This window comes from Pteropus medius, unplaced genomic scaffold (assembly GCF_902729225.1).
Source record: "Pteropus medius unplaced genomic scaffold, Ma_sr-lr_union100, whole genome shotgun sequence".
In the NCBI taxonomy this organism is placed as follows: Eukaryota; Metazoa; Chordata; class Mammalia; order Chiroptera; family Pteropodidae; genus Pteropus; species Pteropus medius.
In genome coordinates, this window is record NW_024352787.1 from 18,112,651 (window position 1) to 18,133,254 (window position 20,604).

The following is a 20,604-nucleotide window of genomic DNA, read 5'->3' on the forward strand; positions in this document are numbered from 1 at the left end:
CCATTAAGACAGATACAATAGATTGGATTAAAAAAACAACTAAGTATATATTTATACTTTTTTTTTTTGTAGTAGCTCCAATTCAGTCAGTTTCGGGAGTCAAAGGGCCTAAATATTTTCAAATTAAATTTATTAAATTTTGTAGTAGCTCCAATTCAGTCAGTTTTGGGAGTCAAAGGGCCTAAATATTTTCAAATTAAATTTATTTTCAAATTAAATTTATTGGAGTGAGATTGGTTAATAAAATTATCTAATTTTATATATATCTAATTTTATATATCTAATAAGTATATCTTATACTTGAAATCTAGATAATTTTATTAACCAATAATACATCATCTGTATATTGCACTGTGTTCATTATCCAAAGACAAATCTCCTTCCATCACCATATATTTGATCCCCTTAACCCTCATTTATTTCTTCCCTTCCCCCTTGTCCCCAGTAACCATTAAACTATTGTCTTTTTCTATGAGTTTTTTGTTTTGTTCATTTGTTGCTTTCAGTTTTATATCCCACATATGAGTGAAATTATATAGTTCTCAACTTTTTCTGTCTGACATTTCACTTAGCATGATTATCTCAAGATCCATCCATTCATATTGTCGCAAATAGCAGTATTTCATCTTTTCTCATGGCTGAGTAATATTCCATTGTAAATATGTACCACATCTTCTTTATTCAATCATCTATCTACTTTTTTAAAATGATAAAAAAGTGAAATTAAAAGAAAGGACAAAACAACTACCATTCAAGTGCAAACAAAAAGAAAGCAAAACTAGTAACATCAATATTTGAGAAGGCAGAATTTAAAAGTATAAACCATAAAAAAGAAAGGCATTATGCAATAATACAAAGCATAATTTATAAGGAACATATAACTTAAAGGTTAAATAATGAGGATGTTAAACAAAGTAACATAACAGAAGTAAAACAAGCAAAATAAAACAAAAGCTAATAGAAATGAAAAAGAAATTAACGCCACAATCATAGAGGAATATTAATACATATCTTTCAAAATATCATAGAACTAGCACATTAAAATATGTAAGCCCATAGAAAAATTGAATAATATAATCAGCAAATAATATTTTATATAAGTATATAAAATACAATTTCACATACTAAAAATGGAGAATGGGGTGGCTTCATAGTGTAGTGGTTAGCATGTCTGCTTTACACGCAGAAGGTCCTGGGTTCGTGCCCCAGGTGGAGCCATGGACCATACCCTGGGTGCTCCAGGACCCTCGAGTGCGCTCGGTGCGCCAGGCCCCAGTGCACACCCTGAGAGTGTGAGAGGTGACGCTCCGCTTTCAGAGATCCATTTCTTAAGGGGAGAGGGCAGCATCCATTTGGTGAGGGGTAGAAATCTGTGGGGGTTAATTAAAGAGAGGAAAAAATAAATAAATAAAAATAAAAATGGAGAATATACATTTTATTTCTGAATGTCCATTGGACAATTTTTTAAAATACATCATACATTTGAACCCAAAAAATGCTTAACAAATATAAAACCTAAAAAATTATATGGTCATATTTTCTGTTTATAAACCAAGAAATTAGAGAAACATAATAAAAGTTTACAAAAAATTAATATTTTGGGGACTTGATAAATATTTCCCCTAACAATGCCTAAATCAGAAAATAAATAAAAACAGCAATTACTAATTATCCACAGGACAATGAAAAGGAGAATATTTCATGTCAAAATCTTTCAGAAACAAAGTGTTACTTATAGAAAAATGTACAGCCCTAAATATTAACATTTTTTAAAAAACTGAAAATAGTGGAACCAAGCATACATTTTAAATATTTAAAAAGCCGCAAAATAAACCAAAAATTGTATACAGAAATTAACAAAAAAAGCTAAAATATATGATAGAAAAAATAGAAAAATATAAAAACTTGACTCTGATAAAACCAGTAAAATACATACATTCTCACAGGTCTGATGAAGAAGAAGAGTTGAAGTAGGCAAGAAGAAATGAAAACAGAGATATAACAGATACAGAGGAAATTAGAAAAAAATATGAAAATATACATAACTCTATGACAACAATGTTTGAAAGCCTAATATAAACAAATAATTTTCTAAAAAATACAAATTACCAAAACTTTATGAAAGGAATAGAAAGAATAAACAGATCACTAATGATAAAGATTATCAAGATTATCAATCACAATTTTAAAAATGATCATTTTTAAAGGAACTAGGCCCAGGTAGATTAATATCTGAATTCTTTCCAAGTTTTAAAGGACTCAGAATTCTAATGTTCTTTAAATGATTCCAGATTAGAGTAAAAGATGGAAAGCTCCCTAACTCATTTTATAAATTTTAAAACAGCAAAAATTGAGTTAAAAAAATCATAATCTAATTTCATTTGTGATAATATGAGCAGATAATGTCAATAAAATATTATCAAATTGAATCTATCAATATTTGCAATATTTCAAATGAATTATGCCATATAATCAAGAAGCAAGGTTTATTTCAGGAAGCCAAAGATTACCAAGAAATATAACAAATTCTTACATCCAAACTTTAAAAAAGTTTATGTATATATTATAATTCTATAAATGGTACTAAAAGTCACTTGATAAAATTCAGCAGTAATTTCTAAATAAGAGCTCTAAGTAAGACTGGAGGAAAATACATATAGTAAATATTATATAAAAAGACAAATATAATTAATATCAAAATTGCTTTTTATCATCATTGTTATACAAAATTAGATTTTGAGGTTCTAGTATATGAATATTAAACAATAAAATATTGAGATAAATAATAGATGATAAAAAATTATATTTTAGACATATTTTATACCTAGAAACTCAAAAGGCCCTAAAAATAAAACTATTATAATTTACCAGGTAATTTGATAAGGTGACTAAATATGTTATATGCAAACCAACATTTATGTCCAACACACATCATTCAGAAATGAAAATAGAAAAAAAACCTTATTCATGATAGTGAAAAATATCTACACAGGTATAAAATTTTATTCTTAAATACAAAATAGGAACAAGTAGATAAGCAAACTATATCCTTGGGAAAAAAAGACTTTATGTCAAAATAACTTAAATATTATATATATATATATGAGATATATATATATTATATATATATATCTCATATATATCTCCTCCAAAAAGTGTAAACTTTAAAAGCAATCCAGTTAGAATCATAATCATTTTGAGTTAGTTTAAAATGATTTTAAAATCCATATGGAAAATAAATGTCTAAAAAGAGAAAAATATGAAAACAAAACTAAGTTGAGGATTTGCCAATCATCTACTAAAACTTACTTTCACATCATCTTAATCAAACAAGAAATAAATAATTTAAGGTAAAGGAAGAGAGTCAACTGTAGGTCCCAATATATACAAGAATTTAATATGATTGAGATAGAAGTTTAATTTAGTAATAAAAAAGTACTTATTCAAAATTCTGTCAAAACTAGTATCAATTTGAAAGTAAATCAATTTGGATATTACTTCCCATCATATAAAGAAACATTTCATATGAAGTAAAGATACAAATGTAACCATAAAACAAAAATAAAATAAAACTTAGAACAATAAATGTTGGGGAAATCTTTTAATCGAGGGCTTTTTAATCAAAAGTAGAAAACCCCAAGTTTCTCTTTGAAAATCAGACATATTCAGCTCGGTAAAAATAAAACCATAGTCAAAGATGAAAACCTGATTAGGAAAATATCATTAATATAAAGAGTTCCTACATACTGATAAGAAAAATATTAAAACAAACAAAAAATATAATATGAAGGAAATGCAAATATCTAAAGTTAAATTCAATTTCTTATACGCTAGATTAGGAAAATTTTTAAATGATGATAACATCCAGCATTAGAGAAAATTAGAGATAGGACATACATTTTCATATACTATTGGTAAAAATGTGAATTGCTTCTTCATTCCCTTAAATTATAATAATCCCACTCCTGAGAATCTATCCTGTGGTTAAATCAGCCATAGTTTACTTATATTTAAGAGAATGTATTGCAGAATTTATTATAGGGGCAAAAACATAGAAACAAAATATTGTCCATCGATAGGGAAACAAATCATGTTACATCCAAGCCATGAAATATATACAACCATTCAAAAAAAAGTGAGGTCTTGAAAAGAGAAATTTCCATGATGTACTGGACAAGTATTATTACCTTTTCTTTACATTTATCATTATAATATGGAAAACTGGAGTTCATTGCTATAATTTACATTTATTTGATTACTAATGACGTAGAAAGACTTATTTCATGTTCTTACTGTCCCTTTGTATTTTCTTTTCCATGAAGTATCTCTTAATGTTGCTCATTTTTCTATTAGGATTTTCATATTTTCCTTATTGATTTACAAAAATTCTTCACATTTAAGGACTCACTCCTTGACCATCGAATCATGTTATATTTTTATTTACTATATAATAGTGTATATGGAGTGAGTCTTCTCACATACAGATGTTATACATTTTTAAATTGCTAAATCTATCAGTAATTTAATTTGCCCTTGTATTGGACTTAAAATGTACATTGCCACCCAAAGAGTATATAAGTTTTCCAATTTTGTTCTTCAAGTACTCATAAAGTTTTAATTTTTTACATGTAAATATTTAATCCATATGGAGTTTATTTTGGTGAATGAAGCGAGTCAGGACAGGGATCTGATTCTCCCATTGAAGTAGGGTTTTTTGTCTGAAACAACAGGCAGGAGCTCCAGGAAGGAGGTCAGACATAGCCAATTAGTAATTTTGAGGGAAGCCAGAAAGAAACGAAATTAACTATGATATGGAAAGCTGCTTTACAAAATCACAGTTTCCCCATGTATAGAAAATAAACCAAGCAAAGAGGAAATTTCCCTTTTTGGATGCCGCATGTCTCCAACTCCTTTCAGATTGCTGGTTTGCTAATAAAACCCATCCATCCCTTCAACTGTAGATCTTAGGGAATGATTCAAATATCATACAAGAGAATATTGACAGGATCACCCCACCCAAAAAAAAACCCGCCCATGCCACTTATTGGCAAATATATATGGTCAGAATAAATCTTTTTAAGAATGTATAAATATAAAGATGAAATGATACCCATAGAGATATTACGCCCCACAAAAATAAATAAATATAGCATTTAATAGGTAGAGAGCATATTTTTAATGTAAATATAGCAGAAAACATAAACAAATTTTAGAAAGCATTTATTTATGCTTACAAGGAAATTAAAGAAAACACTCGGTACTGTCTAAACAAAAAGAGTAAAGACGAGCTAAGAAAAAACACTTATAGGAAAAGAAAAATGATAGACTCACTAAAAGAATGTAGGGAGGAAAGAGATGCTTTAATAGAATTTAAAATTGCACTAAAACTTGTAAAGGTCAGAATCTACACTGCAGAAAATCTAATAAGTTGTGTGGCAGACAAACTTATAAACCTAGCCAAGACTGAAAAAGAAAAAGACAAAAATATTAAAATAGTCGAAAAAATGATAAAAAGTATGTAAGATATAAAATGGAGATTCAACATATAAATAATGTATTTTACTAAAGAAGAAATCCAAACAAATGAGTCAAAAGCATGTAATATTGCATGAGAAACTTTTCCTTAAAAGAATAGTTGTTGCTGTAGTTCTTGTTCTTGTTTAATCTTACTTTGGAAGAATGAAGAAAGGAGAATAAGCATCAGCTAGTTTTATAAACTACAATTACTTTAAGCAGCAATAAGAATTTTGTCTTCGTCAGCACATTTTGCCGCTAAAAATGGTTAGTTCCTGGTTAAACTTTGTTTTCCTAACAAGATAAGTAGATGCACCAATAAGAATTAAGGACTTTATCTGTGAATCAAACAAGAAGAAATATGCCAATGAGAGGAGAGTGGCTTCTAAAGTGATAGTCATAACAACTCTGAACAACTAACAGTCTCTTGAAAGAGAATTTGTGGGTTGGGAACACTATGAAAGGACTGATCAGATATAAAGGCCTATGGACACCTTTTGACTTCCATCTTTCAACAAGTAGTAATTTATATCATATTTGCCATCAACAATTCCCAATAAGAACAGCATTTGAGCACTTGAGCAGGGTTAGGAAAGTGAATGGAGCTTGGAAAAGGAGATGGGAAGAATGCTCTGCCACTTTTTTGTCCACCATACTTAATACTTAAAAATACTTATTAAGTATTTTTTAAATGCCTGATTTAAAAAATCAGGCCTATGTCAATGGCTTAGGGAGGAGTAAGAGGTAGCATTTTTCTAGTCTGTATTCTTTAAGCTTGAGTAAGAGTTTTTCTATAACAAAATTACTAAGATGAATAAAAATCTAAATTTTCTGACCAAAAATCTTCACCACATACAGGACACAACTAATTAAACCTAGACAAAAAAAAAAATCCTGCTGAAGATTTTTCAAAAATAAAAAAATAATCCTTTAAATTTTTTTTAAATGAAAGATTGGCCTCGATCACTTCTTCACAATATTATATATGGAATTAAATATATTTTTAATGGAGAAAGATTGCTTCTCAACAATCTATATTGAGATAAAATGTCACTTACTTGTAAAAACAACAGAAATATATTATCAGATTTATATGGGTTTATAAAATATACCAACCATGTACACTAGAGGAAAAATAAAATGCTCGGAAGCATATTTCAGTCACAGAGAAGTTAAGGAAGAAAAAAAAAAACCTCATGAACGTGCAAATTGAGCTATGAAAGAAATGAGAAAGAATATTGTCACCACTTAGTCTCAGAATTATATCCAAATAGCTGTTAAAACAAATATAAAATACAATAAGAGTATAATAATTGAAAGAAAAGATACATGCATTAAAAAAAATCATGTGGTAACTGAAATCAAAGTACAAAACATGCAAACAGAAATCTGGAAGTTGTAGGGTGAAGAAAATGAAAGAGTGCAAATTCCTTTGACTTATCAAAGAAACAATCAATATGATTTGTTTCTTCATGTGGGTAATTGGAAAAATATATTTTCAGTAAGTTTTTTTTCACCTTTATTGAAATATAATAAACAATTAGTTGCTAATATTTACATTATACATTCAATGAGCTTTTTAAATTATAGTTGGCATATAATAATATATTACTTTCAGTTGTACAGCATAGTGATTAGAGATCTATAAAACTCATAAAATGATCACCTCACTAAATCTAGTACTCCTCTTCCCCCTTAAATATTTATTACAGCATTGTTGACTATTTTCCATATACTACACTTTATATCGCCATGACTATTTCGTAACTATCCACTCGTATTTCTTAATCTCTTTGCCCGTTTTTACCACCACCCCCAGATCCCCTCCTGTCTATTAGCCCTCAAAATATTCTCTGTATCCATCGGTTTGTTTCTATGCTTGTTGTTGTTGCTGTTGTTGTTTATTTTTGTTCTTTAGATTCTGCATGTACATGAAATCACAAGGTATTTGTCTTTCACTATCTGACTTATTTCATTTAGCACAATACCCTCTAAGTCCATAAAGGCAATATCCCCTTCCTTTTAGTCTGTGTGTGTCTTTTAATCTGAAGAGTCTCTTGTAGGCAGTATATGTAGGGATCTTGTTTTCTTATCCATTCAGCCACCCTATCATTCAGTTCGAGCGCTTCTTTTCCATTAGAGGTATTTGTTGATAGATATGTAGTTATTACCATTCTTTTTTTTTTTAATGATGACATTGGTTAATGAATCCAGTAAGTTTCAAGTGTAAAATTCAACAGTAAGAATTGTGTGTTCACCGCCCAGAGTTAGATTTCATTCTATTACCACATATTTGATCCCTTTAATCCCACTTACTTTCCCCATTCCCCCTCCTCTCTGGTAACTACTAGACTATTAGATCTGTCCATGAGTCTTTGTATGTTTGTCATGTTTGTTCGTTGCTTTTAGATTTATATCCCACATATAAGTGATATCATGTAATATTCAACTTTTTCTGTCTGGCTTATTTCACTTAGAGTTATTATCTCAAGGTCCATCCATGTTGTCGCAAACGGCAGTATTTCATCTTTTCTTATAGCTGAGTAATATTCCATTGTATATATGTACCACATCTTTATCCAGTCACCTGTAGTAAGACACTTTGGTTGCTTTCATGTCCTGGCCACTGTGAATAATGCTGCTATGAACATCAGTGTGCAAATATCTTTTCGGATTTGGGTTTTCAAATCTTTGGGGTAAATACCCAGTAGATGGATTGCTGGGTCATATGGTAGATCGATTCTTAGTTTTTTGAAGAACCTCCATACTATTTTCCATACTGGCTGTACCAATATGGATTCTCACCAGCAGCATATGAGGGTTCCTTATCAATGCATCCTCTTCGACATTTGTTATTACTTGTCCTGTTGATAATAGCTTTTCTACAGGTGTGAGACAACATCTCATTGTGGTTTGGATTTGCGTTTCTCTAATAGCTAACAATGTTGAGCATCATTTCATATGTTTGTTGGCCATTTGTATGTCTTCCTGAGAGAAGTATCTGTTCATCTCCTCTGCCCATTTTTTAATTGGATTGTTTGGGGGGGGGTTGTTGTTATTGAATTGTATTAGTTCTTTGTATATTTTGGACATTAAGCTCTTATCCAAGGCATTGCTTGCAAATATATTTTCCTATTTGGATGGATGTCTCTTTACCTTATAGAAAGTTTCTTTTGATATGCATAAGCTTTTTAGTTTGATGTAGTCCCATTCATTTATTTTTACTTTCACTTCCCTTGCCTTTGAAGTCAAATTCATAAAATCCTTTTTAAGTCGAAGGTCCATGAGTTTAGTTCTTATGATTTCTTCTGTGCAATTGTTTCAAGGCTTATATTCAGATCCTTAAGCCATTTTGAGTTAATTTTGGTGTATGGTGAAAGACAACAGTCTAATTTCATTCTTTTGCAGGTGGTTTTCCACTTCTCCCGCACCATTTATTGAAGAGGCTTTCCTTTGTCCAAAGTTGTATTTGGTTCCTTTGTCAAAAATAATTTGCCCATATGAATGCGAGTTTACTTGGGGACTCTCGATTCTGTTGCACTGGTCTGTATGTTTGTTTTCTTACCAATGCCATACCGTTTTGCTTATTGTTGCATTGTAGTATAATTTGAAGTTGGGTAGAGCGATGCCTCCAGCCTCGTTCTTTTTTCTCAGGATGGCTTTGGCAATTCGGGGTCTTTTGTGTTTCCATATGAATCTGATGATTTTTTGTTCTATTTCTTTTTAAAATGCCGATGGGATTTTGATGGAAATTGCATTAAATCTGTATAATGCTTTAGGTAATATGTCATTTTAACTGTGTTGACTCTTTCAGTCCAAGAACATGGAATATCTTTCCATTTCTTTTTATCTTCTTCAACTTATTTTAATAGGGTCTTATAGTTTTCACTATATAGGTCATTCACATGTTTCCTTAGATTTATTCCTAGGTATTTTATTCTTTTTGTTGTAATCGCAAAAGGAATTATATTTTTCATTTCTTTTTCTGACAATTCATTATTCGAGCATAGGAACGCTATAGATTTTTGCACACTGATTTTGTATCCAGAAACTTAACTGTATTTGCTTATTGTTTCAAGTAGTGTTCTTGTGGAGTCTTTAGGGTTTTCTATATAGAGAATCATATCATCCACAAATAATGACTTCTTCAAATTGAATTCTTCATATCCCATTTGGATGCCTTTTATATCTTTCTCTTGTCTGATTGCACTCTCTAGGACCTCCAGTGTTATACTGAATAACAGTGGCGATAATGGACAGTCTTGTCTTGTTCCTGATCTTAGAGAGAAGGTTTTTAGTTTTTCACCATTAAGTATAGTGTTGGCTGAGAGTTTGTCATATATGGCCTTTATTATGTTAAGGTACTTCCTTCTATACCGATTTTGTTAAGTGTTTTGATCATAAATGGATGCTGTATCTTGTCAAAGGCTTTTTCTGCATCTATTGATATGATCATATGATTCTTATTTTTTAATTTGTTTATGTTGTGTATCACATTAATCAATTAGTGTATATTGAACCATCCCTGTGCCCTGGAATGAAGCCCACTTGATCATGATATAGAACCTTTTTAATATGTTGTTGTATTCAGTTCACTAGTATCTTATTTAGAATTTTTGCATCTTGTGTTCATAAGAGATATTAGTCTGTAGTTTACTTTTTTTGTGTTATCTTTACCAGGTTTTGGTATCAGGGTAATATTGGCCTCATAAAATTAGTTAGTGAGTACTGCCTCCTCTATGATTTTTTGGAAGAGATTGAGGGGAATAGGTATTAAATCTTCTCTGAATATTTGGTAAAATTCACTGGTGAAGCCATCTGGTCCTGGACTTTTACTTTTTTGTAGGCTTTTGATGATTGTTTCAATTTCCATGTTGCTGATCAGTCTATTTAGATTTTCCAGTTCTTTTTGATTCAGTCTAGGAAGGTTGCATCTTTCTAAGTACTTGTCCATTTCTTCTAGGTTATTAAATTTAGTGTTACATGCTTTTTCATAGTATTTTGTATGATCCTTTGTATTTTTGCGATATCTGTCATAATTTCTCCTCTTTCATCCTTCATTTTGTTTGTTTGTGTCTTTTCTCTCTTTTCTTTAATGAGTCTAGCCAGGGGTTTGTCAATTTTATTAACCTTCTCAAAGAACCAGCTCTTTTTTGCATTTATTTTTTCTATTGCTTTTTTTATATTCGTTTTCATTTAATTCTGCTCTAATTTTGATTATTTCTTTCCTTCTGCCGACTTTAGGCTTCATTTGTTCTTCCTTCTCTAAGATGAAGTGTTAGGTTGTTTATTTGGGCTTGTCCTTGTTTTTAGAGATAAGCTAGTAATGATATGAACTTTCCTCTTATGGCCACTTTTGCTGTGTTCTAAAGGTTTTGATATGTTGTATTTTCATTCTTTTTTTATTTCTATGTATCTCTTGATCTTTTTGTTTCTTCTCTGACCCAGTCATTCTTTAGTAACATGTAGTTTAATTTTCATGTATTTCTCATTCTGCCCATTTTCTTTTTAGTTGATCTCCAGCCTCAAAGCATTATGGTCAGAGAATATGGTTAGTATAATTTCAACTCTTTTACATTTGTTGAGGCTATCTCTGTGTCACAGTATGTGGTCAATCCTTGAGAATATTCCATGTGCACTAGAAAAGAATGTATAAGCAGCTGTTTTGGGATGGAAGTCTCTGTAAATGTCAATTATGTACAGTTGGTCTAATGAGTCAGTTAAGGATGTTATTTCCTTATTGATTTTCTGTTTGCATAATCTGTCCATATCTGACAGTGGGGTATTTAGGTCCCTTACTATGATAGTGTTTTGGTCTGTTTCTCACTTTAGTTCTGCTAGTAATTGCTTTATATATTTTGGGGCTATCTGATTGGGAGCATAAATATTAATAAGTGTTATATCTTCTTGGTGCATGATTCCCATTTTTGTCACAAAGTGTTCCTTAGTATCTTTACCTTTTTTATTTTGAAGTTTTTTTCATCTGATATTAGTACCACTACTCCCATTTTTCTCTGAATGCCATTTGCTTGAAATATATTTTCCACCCTTTCGTTCTGAGTTTATTTTTCTCTTTGGAACTGAGATGTGTCTCCTGGACGCAGCATATACTTGAATTTTGTTTTTTGATCCAATCTGCAACTCTGTGCCTTTCTGTTGGTGAGTTTAGTCCATTTACATTTAGGGTGATTATTGAAATATGGGGTTTTCCTATATACATTTTATCTTTTGCTTTGTAATAACTCAGTATTTCCATTGTTTCCTTGACCTTGTGTTTCTGTTTTTTGTTTGTTTGTTTTTATTTTGGTTGGATTTTGTGGACTTTACCTCTGGTCCTTCTTGTTTTATGTTATATAATTCAGTTCTGGATTTTTGGCGTGTGGTTACCATTATGAGTATGTTAAAAATAGTTATACACACACACACACACACACACACACACACACACAAGTCATTTTCCATTTTCTTCTACATGTGTCTTATTTCCATCCTCCCCTTTTCTATTATTGTTGTCTCAATTTGTCCCTATACATAAATGTTCATTACTATCTCACAATAGCAAATCTCTTCATATTGTTTAAGCTTAAAATGCCCTGTTCTTAATAAGGGTTGTACTACTCTGCTTCTATCTGCCTGCTAGTCACCTTACTCATAGTTATATATAATTTTTTATCATTTTGTTTTAGGTGAGCTGATCCCTTTTAATATTTTCTGTAGTTCAGGCCTCATAGTGGAGAATTCCCTCAACTTTTGTATGTCCGGAAAGGTCTTTATTGCCCCTTCATATCTAAAAGAGAGCTTTGCTGGATACATTATTCTTGGATGGTAGTTCCTTTCATTTAGTAGTTTGAATATTTGATTCTACTCCTTTCTGGCTTATAAGATTTCTGCTGAGAAGTCCGATGATAATCTAATGAGTTTTCTTTTATAGGTTACCATCTTCTTCCCCCTGGCTGCCCTGAGAATTCTGTCTTTGTCATTGATTTTTGATAATTTTAATAAAATGTATCTTGGAGAAAGCCTCTTTGGGTTGAGATAATTGGGTGTTCTGTGACTTCTTGTATTCCAAGCTACAGTTCATTCCTTAGGTTTGGGATATTCTCATCAACTATTTGTCTAAAAAATGCTTTCTAATCCTTGCTCCTTTTCTCCCCTTTGAGAATATCCATTATTTTTATGTTTCTTTTCCTCATGGTATCAGCTAGTTTTTGGTTTTTCTCCTTCATTATTTTTCACTCTTTGGTCTTTCTCGTCTTCCTTCTGATTTATTTCTAGATTTCTGTCTTCAATATCACTGAGCCTTTCCTCCATTTGGTCGACTCTATTTAACATGCTTGCTATTTCATTCTTCATCTCTTTAAGTGTGTTCTTCATCTCCAGAAGTTCTACTGTGTTCTTTTTTAGAGTTTCAATATTCTTGTTAAAAAGCTCATTCTGCTGGTCTAGTTGTTTCTCAATTCCTGGAATTGTTGATATGAATTATTTTTGATCTCACTGAGTTTCTTCAGAAGTACCATCCTGAATTATAGGTCTTTCAGCTTATTTTCTGGAGATTTTTCTTTCTTTCTGAGCTGCCTTACCATCTTTGTTATCCATGGTGTTTAATGGACTATTTCTCCACCTGGGCATTAATGGAAGTGTATTCTATTTTTTTCTTCCAGAAGGAAGATTTATTATACAAATGTTTCCCTGTAGCCTGTTGCTAAGAAGGCATTTTACTTTTGGTTTCCAGTAGGTAGCGTCTAAGTCTCTTGTATACCTCCTTAATATATAACCTTAATAATGCCTTTGTTTTTCTTATAAATATTCTACAAGATCATTGCCCTTAGTCTCTTTTTCTGTCAGTGTTAGTGACGGTTTTGGAGCATCTGCTCAGATTCCCCTGGGGCTCAGCAGTGTTCGGTCTTGGAGGAGATGTGGGGAGGGGCCCCTGGGTTGGAGCGTGGGGGTTGTGGCTCAGCCTCACATTTTGCAACCACAACTAGTAATATTCAGCTGTTGCTTCTTTGCTGTCCCTACTTCTCTGCTTTCTTCCCTGACCCCTGGGCACTGCTGCTGCATGGAGCTCACAAATCTCTCAGGCAGAGCTGTTCAGGAAACCAGCCGCACCTTTTCCCCTCCCCATTCTCCTGCAGCAAGATCCAGATGCAAGAGGCTTCTTTGTTTTGCCTGGTCTACCACCCAATTCCTGCGTTTCTGGCCTGTGGTAGCTCTTATTTGCAGATCACTCATTCAGACATGCATATGTGCAGGTTGGGTGTTATTTGTTGAGTTCTAGATATTCAACTTTTTGTTATTTCAAAGGGAACGATCTGGGGACATCTCACTCTGCCATCCTGATGTCATTTAGTTATTATTATTCTTTATTCCTGTTTTTGATACATGTTTTTTCTTCTTAAAGAAGTCCTTCCAACATTTCCTGTAATATCGAATTGGTGTTGATGAACTCCTTTAGGGTTTTTTTTGAGGAGGTTGTTTGTTTGTTTGTTTGTTTTGTCTGGGAAGCTCTATATCTGTCCTTCGACACTAAATGATAGCTTTGCTGGATAAAGTAATCTTTGTTGTAGATCCTGGGTTTTCATAACTTTGAATACTTTGTACCAAACCCTTTTGTCCTTTACTTTTCTTTCCTGTTTCTTTTGAGATATCAGCTGCCAATCTTATGAGTGCTCCATTATAGGTAACTAACTGCTTTTCTCTTTCTGCTTTTAAAATTCTCTCTTTATATTTAAACTTTGAGATTTTAAATATGATGTGTCTTCGTGTAGCCTCTTTGGGTTCATCTTTTTTGGGACTCTCTGAGCTTCCTGGGGTGGTATGTCTATTTCCTCACCAGGTTAGAGAAATTTTCCAGCATTATTTCTTTAAACAGGTATTCACCTACTTGTTCTTCTTCTTCTACTTCAGGTACCCCTATGATACGAATGTTGTTACATTTAATTTTGTCCCATAGGCTCCCTAAATTATCATCATATTCTTGGATTCTTTTTTCTTGCCATTCTGATTGGGTGTCGTTGGCTTCCACATTCACTATATCAGTGAATTTATCCTCTGCTTCATCCACTCTGCTCCAACAATTCAGTGTCTTCCTGTAAGTCCCTGGTGCCCCCTGGGTGGCCGACCCAGCACCGGTGCTGAGTGAGTGAATCCATCACTGCAGTAGTCTGGTGGTGGACACGGCCCCTTTAAAGGAACATCTGCAGCTGCCTCTTTTCCACTCAGCCACTTGGGACCAGGCAGCTTCATGTTTACACCCCCTCCTACCTCCTACAATTAGGAAGACATAAGAAATCCTCCCATTCATCTAGACCCCAGGCGACTGTGCTTATTATTTGCTCCATGTTTCTGCCAAAACTTTGATTTGGTCACAAGAGGAGATGTACAAAGCCTCTATTATCTATGCTATTTTGCCCATACACCTCTCAAGTAAGTTTTTTTAACTTAAAAATATTTTGTAGTAAAAATTAAGCAAATATATCCCCTCCAAATTATTGGAAGCAACAAATAAGTAATATAGCAAGGATTCAAAAGGCAAAAAAAAAAAAAAAAAGAGAACAGTAGAAAATATTTTTAAAAATTCAAATCACATATGTCAGAGGTAGAACTAAATAAATCAATAATGTGCAAATAAGCATTAAGGAGAGCACTACATTTTAAGACATCTCTAAATCAAAATTATTCCAAAAAGTTTAAAATAAATATAAGAGTAACAATAATAGCAAATACTTATATAGTGTGTAGTATGTTCTAGGCACCACCACAGGCATTTTACATCTACTAATTTAAATTCTCAAAATAGCCTCATTTTATAGATTATAAAACTGAGGTACAAATTGGTTAATTAACTTACCTGAGGCCAATGAGGTAATAAGAGGCACAGCTATGATCAAACCCAGGTGGTCTGGCACTAGAACACATGGTTTTAATTACAATACAGCCATGCACCACATAACAATGTTTAGGTCAACGGCAAACTGCATATTCAATGGTGCTCCCATAAGATTATAACAGGGTGATTATAACTAGGTGATGTCACCTAGTAACATCATAGCTATCATAACATAACAGTACAATACATTACTCATGAGTTTCTGGTGATGCTAGTATAAAGAAACCTTCTGCAGAGCCAGTCGTATAAAAGTATAGCACATACAATTATGTACACTTCATAATAGTTGATAATGATAATAAATGACTATGTTACTGGTTTATATATTTATTATACCACATTCGTTATCCTTATTTTAGAGGGTACTCTTTCTACTTATAAAAAAGAAAAGTTTGCTGTTGAACAGTATGCTATGTCATGTCAGCAGCAACCTGTTACATCTCAAATTGACCTGTCTCTTGATTGCACCATTTTCTCTTGTACTCGATTTAATCTTGTGTTGTTTTGCACAGCAACATGCTGTAGAGACTTGAAGCCTAGGAGCAATAGGCTATACCACATAGCCTTGGTGTATAGTAGGCTATACCATCTAAGTTTGTGTAAGTACACTCTATGATGTCTGCACAATGACAAAAATTGACTGACGCATCCCCACGGTTAAGCTGTGCATGACTGTACTGGTGCTCAGACATGGGCGATACACACTCTTAACTTCTGCAGATCTATCATGTCTCTGTTGCCTTTATTTATGGACAAAGTTTCATCAAAAAAAAATATTATAGAATTCAGGACAAAAAATATGAAATTGAATAAAAAAGAATAATTAAAAATAACTAGACAAAATTGGAGGTTATAATAGAGGCTAAGATCTGAATTAAAACTAATTAGGAATAAAAAGGATATTGGTTGATGTGGTCAGTTATGAGCCATACATATCATAAGCAGTTACCAACTGGAAAACATAATCAGAAAAAATCCTACTGACAACAGCTCTCAAAACATGTAAAAATATATAGGAATAAACTAAAAAAAAATGACCGATATGAAAAACACCTATAAAACTTAGCTAAGGGGTATACTACAAGCATTGATTAATGCCTTGTTCCGGATAAGAAGACTCGATTATGGTTAACAGGTTAACTCTAACCAAATTAATTTTTATATTTAAAGCAATTCTAATTAAAATCCAAAAGGATATTTTTAATTTGACATTTTGACTCAAAATTTCTCCAAAAATATGTATAGGTAATAATAGGCAAGAAAACATTTAAGAAGAGAGCTTTTAAATGCTTGACATTTTATAAAAATAGATGTCTAAATCTGTTATAAAGTTAAAATAACAATAAACAGAGTTTAACTGAGGGAATATAAAACAGTGAAAAATAGAACATAAAGTCTAGAATAATGTGAGCCTATGTATATGTGTTTATAAAATTAGTTCTTATTCATAAGTGGTTATAAGTTAATGGGATAACAATTTAAAGGATCTACACAAAAATATAAAAATATAAACTGTACTTATGCAGTAAAATTGTAAATAATTTTTATTTTGTTTTGTTTCAGTTTGTTTTATCTTTTCTTAGCGTTTTGGTATTTTCCTGAGCTCTCCAATCTCCAACATTGAGAATGTTTTAATTTTGTAATTAGAAAAACCTCATAAATGTTATTTTAATAGTGTGGATTCAATTAAAGTTGTAATTAGAAAAGAAAATATGTTGTTTTAATTCCACAAATGTGAGATTCCTTCCTCAGTGAAAGGCAACTGAGAGAAAAAACTCCTTCAGTAAACTGTGAAAGAGAAAACAGGTGAAAATCATCTTAGAGAGTTGAGTACTGCCTTGGAAAACAGGACTTCGTAAGAAGCTACAGTGGTTAACTAAGTCAGAAAGGTGTTCCATGAGGTCACCTTCTGTGAGTAGGGAGGTCAGGCATCCTAGGAGAGATAGGAATAATTGAAGAAAGTCCTTCTGGGTTTGCATAAGGCTGTTTCTAAATGGTTTCTGGAACAAAATGTTCAAATGAAAAGGACTAGTTTTTCTAAATTACTACTAATATAGATGAGGATGTCTAGAGGAATCACTAAAGAATACGTTCTCAATAGTAGCTCCAACATATATGATAAATGGAATATGTAGACTCATTATATACTGATAACCAGGAGCAGCTATCATTTAAAAGAAAGGAGAATACAGTAATGAAGTCACTTTCAAGTTTCAGCAATGCTCTAGTACACACATAATTTTATGCCTTTATTCACTTAAATGATATAATGTATGATTAAATGAATGTTTACCTTAATTTCAGATAATATTCTGATAAATGCTTTCTGGCTTTTATTGTTTTAATATAACAAGATAAGTGAAATAGTTCTTAAACTTTAAAAGACATTTCATCGAGCTCCTGAAATATCACATAGCTACATTTATTATATTTTTATTCAGAGAGCCAAGTAAGTCGGGAAATTTTTTTCTTGAAACAACAAAGAGATGTCAACAACAAAATGTTATCTTATGATAAGGTAAATTGCAAGTATTTTCTATAAGCTTGTAAATTCGAATACTCACTCTCATTCATTTTCTGTTTTCTTTTTCGCAATCTTTTAAGAGATGTTCTTTTTTTTTCCAAAAAAAAAAAAAGTGTATTTGTTTTATTTTTGTAAGGAAAACTTTATTTCAACATTGTTCTAAACCACTATATTTTCCAGTTCTGACGATATGTATAATTTAAAGCTCAGCAAAAGTAGAAAATAAAAAAGAGAGGAATCCTTTGTTTCTACCCCAAAACCAAATGATCATTGGAAACATTTAGAATTCTCTAAATTGACATTGAATATGAATGAGCACCTAAAACAGCAATATATTGTGCAATATTATTTACTCTTAAAAACTTCTCAAAAGACTAGAACAGATTTGGGGCATATTTATCTCTGAGCTATATTTTTATAACAAAGTTACAACTTTCTGAATAAAAGAGATTTGTATAAATTAACTCAGAACTGAACCCTGATCAAATTAAAGCACTTTACTTTCCCATTGGAATCACAATTAAAATATGCTATGATTGAAAGATAGGATTTCATAACCTAAAAGGGATATTTTTTTTTTTTTAAAAATGCTAACTTTATAATATTTTCTATAAAAAGAAACATCGATATTATAAGAAGCAAAGTAAATGTGCTTTGTAATACTTAAAACATTACATAATCGAATGCTAATTTTAAAGCAAGAAACCTTTTTTGTCACTTACAAGATGTCTTATTTTTTTCTGCTACCTTTCAAATTTTTAATTATTTATTTTTATTAAATTTATTAGGGTGACATTGGTTAATAAAATTATATAGGTTTCAAGTGTATGGTTCACTAATACATCATCTATATATTGCATTTTCCATTCACTGCCCAAAGCCAAAACCTCTCTGTCACCATATATATGACCCCTTTTACCCTTATCTACCCTCCCCTCCTTCCCTCTGGTAACTACCAAATTGTTGTCTGTGTCTATGATTTTTGTTTGTCTTGTTCATTTGTTGCTTTCAGTTTTATAACCCACATATGAGTGAAATCATATGGTTCTCAACGTTTCCTGTCTGACTTATTTCACTTAGCATGATAATCTTAAGATCCATCAATGTTGTTTCGAATGGTAGCATTTCATCTTTTCTTTGGGCTGAGTAATATTCCATTGTATATATGTACCACGTCTTCTTCATCCAAACATATTATCTTAATGGTAATGGAAAAAGAAAAGACATTATCCTCATTATAGAAATGGAGAAATTGAGGTCTATATTCATCTAACACATCTCCTATCATACTTACATCTCCTACCACTTTAAAACCAGCATAAAACACAGTATAGATTGTGTTTACCTGGGGGCAACATCATTGTATGTTCATAATTGAGACTCTAACTCCTTCCAGTCATGCAACTAGAAATCAATAAACAGACACCATAGCCTTATCTAAACAACCCAGGAGGATGCCTGTCTATATAAATTCTTCTATTGCTCTGGGGCATTTGCTGGGGGACTTCATCTCTTTAATTTCTTATGCAGCTTGCAAGAAGGTAATGAGGTTTAGGTCTAGATTTTAGGTGATGAAGAGGCCTAGAAATTAAACCACATACATCAACTCAGACTACCAGAAAGTTTTGCTGTGGTGTTTCTGGCTAAAAAGCCAAGTTAATTCTATAAAGATGCCAGAAATTAGGAATAGGAACCACTTAAGTCCAAGCATGGCTAGGGCACATTTTTCTGTCAGCAGCACAGACCTAACAGAACATAGTATCATACTGAAGAGGCTCTGTGGCCTGAAAAGAATTTTTCTTTACAAAAAGCTATGTTATCAAGGCATCAGAACATCAGAATCTCCTGTGTGCAGAGATAGAGCGACAAATGCAACTAGAGACCTCTCCCAAAGGTATATCTTCTTCAGGCTAAGGAGGACGAAGAAGGACAAGAAAGGTCACTGCCAAGGTACCCACTCTTGTGCAAGGTGCCAAGAGCTTCTTAAGGAGTTAAGACTAATATCATTCTCCCTCTTTTACTTATAATTGTGGAACTGTAACTCTGTAGAGAACCTCTTCAGCTCTAATTCTTCATCTTTCTGATAAAAAATAACTCAAACAACTTGCCCAAGATCATACAATTAGAAGTAAAGCTTCCTGAGATGCAGGCAGGGGGGACCTTCTGACCACAGAGAGCAGTGCTCCTGTGTCTGCTTCAGCTCCTTAGTGGCCTTTATCCAGGCAGTTTGCATTTGGTCCCTGAATAAAGCCAGTGCTCTCCTTATCCTACTTTATCTCCTTTTCCTGTGTTGCTAAAATGTGAAAACGAAAATTCATAAAAGAAAAGAAATGTCCAAGACTGAAATGTATGATTCCATCTAGATTGATTACATTTCATCAGTCAGCAAGCTAGTCAAAAAGAATCTCCAGGAGCAGATGCTGCTTCCAAAATTAACCTTCAAAGAGATTAAAAGGGCATGTTCACACTGTAAATTCAACCTGTTTGCCATATAGACAGAGAAAACATGAAAACATGCTGCCATCAAACTGCATCAAATTAGTTCCATTCTCCTATGAAGAAATAAGTTATGAGTCATTTAAGCACATCAAAACCAGAAACAGAGGCAGACAGAAATTCAAATAGCTCCTCCATTTTTATGCCTGTGCAACTTTCCCCTTTTGCCCAATATACAAAC

The 20,604-nt window shown here is 32.2% G+C and overlaps 1 protein-coding gene across 8 annotated transcripts in view; it reads right to left on the bottom strand.

The window, feature by feature from the left end:
• Positions 1–683: 683 nt before the first annotated feature.
• SUGCT (succinyl-CoA:glutarate-CoA transferase) overlaps positions 684–20,604 on the bottom strand; it is a 255,360-nt gene continuing 235,439 nt past the window's right edge. For 3 of the 8 annotated variants that reach the window (XR_005649969.1, XR_005649968.1, XR_005649970.1), the window contains one exon: positions 705–1,370. Coding sequence is in view for 1 of the 8 variants with exons in the window: in XM_039849419.1 (XP_039705353.1) it covers positions 1,329–1,370 (42 nt within the window). In the remaining 7 variants the exon portion in view is untranslated. Of the gene's footprint in view, positions 1,371–20,604 lie in introns of all 8 variants that reach the window. The other 5 variants (XR_005649973.1, XR_005649976.1, XR_005649974.1 and 2 more) reach the window with 3 other exon arrangements.